General features: G+C 44.2%; 1 protein-coding gene across 3 annotated transcripts in view; it reads left to right on the plus strand.

The window, feature by feature from the left end:
* The first annotated feature begins 580 nt into the window (after positions 1-580).
* Positions 581-8552, plus strand: part of hmgb1b (high mobility group box 1b) — a 19896-nt gene continuing 11924 nt past the window's right edge. The window contains exons 1-5 of one of the 3 annotated variants that reach the window (XM_020050609.3): positions 581-760; positions 1665-1823; positions 3352-3497; positions 3600-3774; positions 5156-5191. In XM_020050609.3, the coding sequence (XP_019906168.1) occupies positions 725-760; positions 1665-1823; positions 3352-3497; positions 3600-3774; positions 5156-5191 (552 nt within the window). In that variant the 5' untranslated portion in view covers positions 581-724. The remainder of the gene's footprint in view (positions 761-1664; positions 1824-3351; positions 3498-3599; positions 3775-5155; positions 5192-8552) is intronic. The other 2 variants (XM_010904343.4, XM_010904345.4) reach the window with 2 other exon arrangements.

The raw sequence follows: 8552 nt of genomic DNA on the forward strand, positions 1-8552 counted from the left end.
CGACTTGTTTTTGAATGTATCTTATAGCATAAGAGATCATATTTTTGGAGCTGACAAGGAGGGGTATAAAGAGGTGAAAGTAATAGTGTATGACCAGAACTATTATTATGACACTACTCTGTTGGTCTCTGTACTTATACTCTGTTTTGTGAAAACGATTGTTCCCGTGGATCCACGTAATTAAACTGAAAATCAACTGTTATACGAACAAGTCTCTTTTCATAATAAATTGGCAACATTTTTCAAAGTGTTTCTTATTTTTGTTTGCTGTAATACGTACAGGGCTCAACTGTGAAAGAGACCTGAGTCTTTGCTTGACTTAAACCTGCAAAAATAAAGAAAATAAAATGTAATGGTTTCTGATATCACCAAGTGTTCTAAACTGCTTGATGGGCCATGCTATTATTATTATCCTAAAACAATTCAATCTGTTAAGGTAAGGCATATCATATGTAAAGAGTCATATAAATATGCCAATATATTTGGAAAGTCTTCAAAATACTTAGAGCTTAGGCATTTCTGGGGGTTTCACCTCCGTCCAGATGGTTGAGTTTATACACTGGTAACAAGGGATGACGGTCGTAGTTAAACCGCACCAAAGAAGAAAAATCACCCAATCAGACTCTACACGCAGTTGGTGTCAGTCAACAGTACCTTATCATCATTGCGTTTTCTACAGAGAAAAGACCGCGCATCTAAGGTAGCTTTGTCCCATTGTTTGTTGATGCATAACATTAGCTTGCCGATTAGCTTACTGAGGGTATGTATTTACTAATAGACAATACATATATCCGGAGTATTGAGCAAATTATGGGAAATAAGAACATTTCAGCACATTTATCATTAGCCAGGTTAGCTGGCTTCCCCTGCTAGCTACCTGACTTAGCTAGATGGACTGGGGGCGAACGTATAGCTAGCTAACAACAACATAAAACAGCCGCAAGCTCTACTGTAGTGTAGTCATCAGTAACGGTTTTAGTCACCCCTTAACACGTCTAAAAGGGATAATCATTTATTTTGAATGAACTGAATTACATCTACATTGTTAACGTGTAGACCTGTCTAGCTATGGCTAACAAAAAAGTTTGGCCTGCCTTAGCTAGCTATTTTATAGCTAGTCACAAAATGTTGCTTGATGGTAACTACTGTGTCTTGATGTCTTCACAGTATGTAACCGAAGACGCTTGTCGTTTTGCCTGTCTTTTCATAGTGAAATATAAAGCAGTTTTTTTGTTGAGGTTATGCATAATTTTTATATGCATTAACTCGTACAATCATGTTTTACTAACAAAAACAGGCAACTTGCACACTGCTAGGCTGGTTTAGATGGCTAACCAGGCTGGAGTCAAAACATTACAACAATGGGTTGCAGCCGTGATTGTGGGTTGTTAGCGCTCATTACAATTCTATGCTTAGTGTTTGGTGTTGGGCTGGAATCGAAGCTAAAAAACGACTATACCTCGCGATCAAACAGCACATCTATTATTATGTTTAATTTCACAACTTAATTGCTCACAGTAGTTACATTTTGGTGTATGCAAATATTATTACACAACAGGAAGGAAATGTGCACCAACCTCCCATTTTTGGTATTTATTAACAGAAAAATTCTAAAACTCAAAGGTTGTTTTTTTGTCTTTACACTATTTCTTATTCTGCACTAGACACAAGTCACAATGGGGAAAGATCCTAGGAAGCCAAGGGGCAAGATGTCCTCCTATGCGTACTTTGTGCAAACCTGCAGGCAAGAGCACAAGAAGAAACACCCTGAAGCCAGTGTCAACTTTTCTGAATTCTCCAAGAAATGCTCAGAGCGATGGAAGGTAGTGTTTAACACCGCTGAATGAAGTAATTGTGGTGCATACACTATAATTGAAAATGAATACATTTTCCCCTCATATGTTTTGATGTCATGTTATTCTCTGGTCATTGACCTTGTTTTGGAGGCCTTTATCATATCCCAAGATGTATATCAGACCTGTATTGTATCTGTGAAATTTACATTTCAAATTGTATTTGCATTCCAGATGACACTAGCTAAACGGAAACATAAATGTCAGATCAGGGTTAATCGGAGCAAAGTTGTTTGCTATGTATACGGCAGTAATTTATGTTTTTCAGAAATACACAAAATAAATGTTTTACTGCCCTATAAAGCCTGTCAGATGTTGTCTTGTCTGGCAGTCAATGTTGACGTTTCACAAGTATTTTGTTTTACATAGGCCTGTTTGAATTATGGTTTATGGCATACAATGGCATCTCTGAAATATTCTTTTCAGAATTTATTTTGCTCATTTATGCACATCATTTGTTAAATTACATGAATGTAAGTAATATGGCATGGTAACAAATGTGGAGCTATATTTGAGTTTCTGTTAGTAGGCTAGTAATTGTCTTAATTATCTCTGGAATGCATCTCATACAATAAGTGAGCAGTTTTGATGTATTTAAAAAATAAAAAGTTATTTACAACTGTCCTGCTTCATAAACCTAAACATGGCACCTTGGAATGAAAAAGTATCTAATTGCATCTAGGGGAAACATCATAAAATAATCTACCTGAACACTTCTCCTTTGAGCAAATACCGGGCCCAAACTTTTTGCAGTCAAATACAAGCACACACCCTTTACTGAATACTAGCCTTGTTGATAGGCTTTACCCTGAATCCATCTGTCCGGAGATGCAGCAGTAATTTTAACCAACATATGCTTTAACTTTTGTACCAAAGAAAAATGCAAATTATGAGCTACATTTTTTGTGCCATAGAAACTCTTAGGTGTACCGCCTAATAATAAAAAGATGTACTGCCTAATAATTAAAATGAAGGTTTTTTTTTATGCATTAAAGCCTAGTTTTTGGTCCTCCAATGGTAGGTACTTGGATAATTGCTAGTTTAAATATTTTTCTCTGCAAAAACCATAGCATGTTTTTCTAAAGGTGACATGACGGCAGGTGGTGAGCGAGTGTTTTGTTAACTTTATAAGCCTACATTTTTGATCTTGTTGAAATGCATGCAAATTAATAAACTCATCCATCTATTTATTGACACGTTACTCTGGACAAAAGCATCTGCTGAATGACTATAAATAATATTTCAGGATGTAGATATCTGTAAAATTTCCAAAGCAGTGTGACATGTAATTTTGCTAATGGGCTACTGTCAGAACATTTTGTTGGTATTTTTAGGTTCTCTACATCAAAAATGCAAGATTGTTTGCAGTGACATAGAAATAGAGGTGGCGGACACTTGTTTGAACTGCTGATTCCGTTGTTAAATCCGAGGGCCAAGCAAAGAGGCGTCTGGTTTGTACGGTCTTCGAAATGATCTGAATTTGTACTTCTCCTTCCAGACCATGTCTTCTAAAGAAAAAGGCAAGTTTGAAGACATGGCAAAAGGGGACAAGATCCGATACGAGAGAGAAATGAAGAACTACATCCCTCCCAAGGGCCAGAAGAAGAAAAGGTTCAAGGACCCCAACGCTCCTAAGAGGCCGCCGTATGTATTATTATTTTCTTGGTTTACCAAACTCTACCAAAAATTCTAGAGACAAATTCAAGTAGTATTAATTGACCAGGTTTCTTTTTGTTTCATTCAAAGGTCGGCATTCTTTATCTTCTGTGCCGACTTCCGGCCAAAGGTGAAGAGCGAACACCCAGGTCTGTCCATCGGAGATACCGCTAAGAAGCTAGGCGAGATGTGGAACAGCTCCTCGGCAGAGGAGAAGAAGCCATATGAAAAGAAAGCAGCCACGCTAAAGGAAAAATATGATAAGGTTAGTAGGGCTTTGGGACACATGAACAGTGACCCTTTCTTTACTGAGTTTTCATGTGGTTTATAGCTGGGATTTTTAATAGTTGCTCCATCTGTTTTGGAAATTGTTTTAAATTATGATTGATGCTTAAACAGTATAACTTATATGGCTCATGAGCATAATTCCTACAATCAGAACCTGAGATAAAACCTTGGTTTCTTGACAGTGTCTATGCATTTGAGATTGGTTGCATTTCTCAAGACCCATCCCACAACTTTTTACCAAAATACAGGTGACTGCATTGTAATTGTTACTTCTTTAATAATTGGATCCTTAGTTGTATCACACAATTCCATCCAGGTCATTGTTGGGATCAATAAATGAATAATTCTTTGCAAACATTCTCTGACTGCAGGGAGCAATAAATCATGATAAACCGTGGCTTCATCCCTATTTAAACACATGAAGCATCTCGACTTGTTCCCCAAGTCATAGAACTAATAGAAAAAAATTTACTCCATCAAGATGATTTTGATGGTGCTGCCAGTACCCTTCCTGGTGCCATCACACAGGGGGGATCATGGGATCAGCCAGGCAAATGGGTCGGCAGTTTGGCACGGTCAGCACTTTCAGAGCTAAACCAGCCATGACTGACTTCTTGCAACACAGAAAACTATAAACTATTTATCATTTAAAACAATGAAAACATCTGAGCTTGATTTCTGAAAATGTTTGTTTGCCAAGTAATAATAACAATATTAACAATTGCTGGATAGACTGAAAAAGGCCCGATGCATTCCTGCTTTTATACAAGTAGATGCCAAAAGTTTTGAAATACAGTTTTGAAATACTGATAAACTGAACTGTAAAAACAGCTGAAGTAAATGTTATCTTCACAAGTAAAACTTGAATTGTGTACCTGTAATATTGTCAGATTTATTGTTATTCCTCAATGGATATGACCCCCAGGATGTCGGAGCTGCATTTTCAGTAAGAGGCGAAATGTATTTACTCACAACTTTATATAGAAGAGCTAACTGAAGGTTACTTCCACCAGATCTTTTTCTTTTTAAGAAGACGGGGCACTGACAATGTGTCCAGACGGATTGCTTGTTGTACGTCATGCAAAGTAGAGGGTTTGCTCAGATGGTGTGGCAATACTACCAAAAGTTTTGTGCAAATTAGCAAGGGTACGACATTGCTAACAATTGCATAACAATGGCCCACTGGCCTAGGTCCAGTACAAATAGGTGAATGTCATTGTGATTTCAAACTTCTGCTGTAGTCCAGAATTAAAAATATTATGTTAATGCATTTGGTTTATGCTTAATTTATACTCTGTGGGTGCAATTTGGTCAGAGTAATAGTATCTCTTTCTCCCCTTTTTGCCGGACTGTGTAAGCGGGACCGGCCAAGAAGAGCGAATGTCTCTTACTGAGTGAGTGACTGACTCCCCTTTGTTAAATATTGTAGTGGTTAGAGACGTGGACTGCCGGGCAGGAGACTGGTGTTCGATCTTCGTCACTGACCAACTATGCATTAGGATTTGTTCATGATAGAAAAACACTTGACTGGCTACAAGCTTCATTAGCTACATTATAGTAAGCCTAAAATAAAACTTGACTTTCTGGTGGATCCACTAATGAAATAAAGATTAACGTTGTGCCATGAAATGAAATAGCTTTCGCAGTGTAAAGTTCTTCAGTCTCGCTAGCAGTTGCTCAATTCTTATGACTATTTCAAGCTGTAAGTAGATACTAGTAGACCTATTACTGGCTAATATGCTGGTAAAATGGCCAGTGGCAAAAGTCATACAGTTCATAGATGCTATTTGTGGTGCAGAGCAAACTTAATAAGAAACATTAGTCACTTTAACACAATGCTTAATGTTCCATCCATCATCTTCCGCTTATCCGGGGCCGGCTCGCGGGGGCAGCAGTCTAAGCAGAGATGCCCAGACTTCCCTCTCCCCAGACACTTCCTCCAGCTCTTCCGGGTGGACACAGAGGCATTCCCAGGCCAGCCGTGAGACACAGTCCCTCCAGCGTGTCCTAGGTCTTCCCCAGGGTCTCCTCCCGGTGGGACGGGACCAGAACACCTTCCCAGGAAGGCGTTCCGGAGGCATCTGAAACAGATGCCGAAGCCACCTCAGCTGACCCCTCTCAATGTGGAGGAGCAGCGGCTTTACTCTGAGCTCCTCCCGGGTGACCGAGCTTCTCACCCTATCTCTAAGGGATCGCCCAGCCACCCTGCGGAGAAGGCTCATTTCGGCCACCTGTATACGGGATCTTGTCCTTTCAGTCATGACCCAAAGCTCATGACCATAGGTGAGAGTAGGAACATAGATTGACCGGTAAATCGAGACCTTCGCCTTGCGGCTCAGCTCTTTCTTCATCACAACAGACTGATACATTGACCGCATTACTGCAGAAGCTGCACCGATCCGTCTGTCAATCTCCCGTTCCATCCTTCCCTCACTCGTGAACTCGTGAAGACCCCTAGATACTTAAACTCCTCCACTTGAGGCAGGCACTCTCCACCAACCTGAAGTGGGCAAGCCACCCTTTTCCGACTGAGGACCATGGCCTCGGATTTGGAGGTACTGATTCTCATCCCCACCGCTTCACACTCGGCTGCAAACCGTCCCAGTGCATGCTGAAGGTCCTGGTTTGAAGGGGCCAACACGACAACATCATCCGCAAAGAGCAGAGACGAAATTGTGTGGTCCCCAAACCTGACACCCTCCGGCCCCTGGCTGCGCCTAGAAATTGTCCATAAAAATTACGAACAGAACCGGCGACAAAGGGCAGCCCTGCCGGATTCTAAAACGCACTGGGAACAAGTCTGACTTACTGCCGGCAAAGGACCAAGGACCCCATATTCCCGAAGCACTCTCCACAGGATGACGCGAGGGACACAGTCGAATGCCTTCTCCAAATCCACAAAACACATGTGGATTGGTTGGGCAAACTCCCATGAACCCTCCAACACCCCGTAGAGGGTATAGAGCTGGTCCAGTGTTCCACGGCCCGGACGAAAACCACACTGTTCCTCCTGAATCCGAGGTTTTACTATTGGCCGTATTCTCCTCTCCAGAACCCTGGCATAGACTTTCCCGGGGAGGCTGTGAAGTGTGATCCCCCTGTAGTTGGAACACACCCTCCAGTCCCCCTTCTTAAAAAGAGGGACCACCACCCCAGTCTGCTATCCCAGAGGCACTGTCCCCGACCGCCACGCGATGTTGCACAGGCGTGTCAACCAAGACAGCCCCACAACATCCAGAGACTTGAGGTACTCAGGGCGGATCTCATCCACCCCCGGTGCCTTACCACCGAGGATTTTCTTGACTACCTCTGTGACTTCAGCCCGGGTGATGGACGAGTCCACCTCTGAGCCCTCATCCTTTGCTTCCTCAATGGAAGACGTGACGGCGGGATTGAGGAGATCCTCAAAGTACTCCTTCCACCGCCCGACGACATCCCCAGTTGAGGTCAACAGCTGCCCACCTCTGCTGTAAACAGCTTTGGTAGGGCACTGTTTCCCTCTCCTGAGGCGCCGGACGGTTTGCCAGAATCTCTTCGAGGCCAGCCGAAAGTCCTTCTCCATGGCCTCACCGAACTCTTCCCAGGCCCGAGTTTTTGCCTCCACAACCACCCTGGCTGCAGTCCGCTTGGCCTGCCGGTACCCGTCAGCTGCCTCAGGAGTCCCACAAGCCAACCAGGCCTGATAGGACTCCTTCTTCAGCTTGACGGCATCCCTTACTTCCGGTGTACACCACCGGGTTCGGGGATTGCCACCTCGACAGGCACCGGAGACCTTATGGCCACAGCTCCGAGCGGCCGCTTCGACAATGGCGGTGGAGAACATGGTCCACTCGGACTCAATATCTCCAGCCTCCCTCGGGATCTAGTCGTAGCTCTGCCGGAGGTGGGAGTTATAGATCTCTCTGACAGGAGACTCGGCCAGACGTTCCCAGCAGACCTTTACATTACGCTTGGGCCTGCTGAGTCTGTCCAGCTTCCGGCCCCGCCATCGGATCCAACTCACCACCAGGTGGTGATCAGTTGACAGCTCCGCCCCTCTCTTCACCCGAGTGTCCAAGACATATGGCCGCAGGTCAGATGAAACGACAACAAAGTCGATCATTGACCTGCGGCCTAGGGTGTCCTGGTTCCACGTGCACTGATGGACACCCTTATGCTTGAACATGGTGTTCGTTATGGACAAACTGTGACTAGCACAGAAGTCCAATAACTGAACACCGCTCGGGTTCAGATCAGGGGGGCCGTTCCTCCCAATCACGCCCCTCCAGGTCTCACTGTCGTTGCCCACGTGGGCGTTGAAGTCCCCCAGTAGAACAATAGAGTCCCCAGTCGGAGCACTTTCCAGCACCCCTCCCAGAGACTCCAAGAAGGTTGGGTACTCTGCACTGCCGTTCAGCCCGTAGGCACAAACAACAGTGAGAGACCTATCCCAGACCCGTAGGCGCAGGGAAACGACCCTCTCGTACCCCGGGGTAAACTCCAGCACATGACGGCAGAGCTGGGGAGCTATAAGGAAACCCACACCAGCCCGCCGCCTCTCACCATGGGCAATTCCAGAGTGGTGAAGAGTCCATCCTCTCTCAAGGAGTGTGGTTCCAGAGCCCAAGCCGTGCGTAGAGGTGATCCCGACTACCTCTAGTCGGAACCTCTCAACCTCACGCACGATCTCAGGCTCCTTCCCCGCCAGCGAGGTGACGTTCCACGTCCCTTGAGCTAATTTCTGTGTCCAGGGATCGGATTGTCTAGGCCCCTGCC

This window comes from Esox lucius, chromosome 1, assembly GCF_011004845.1.
Source record: "Esox lucius isolate fEsoLuc1 chromosome 1, fEsoLuc1.pri, whole genome shotgun sequence".
In the NCBI taxonomy this organism is placed as follows: domain Eukaryota; kingdom Metazoa; phylum Chordata; class Actinopteri; order Esociformes; family Esocidae; genus Esox; species Esox lucius.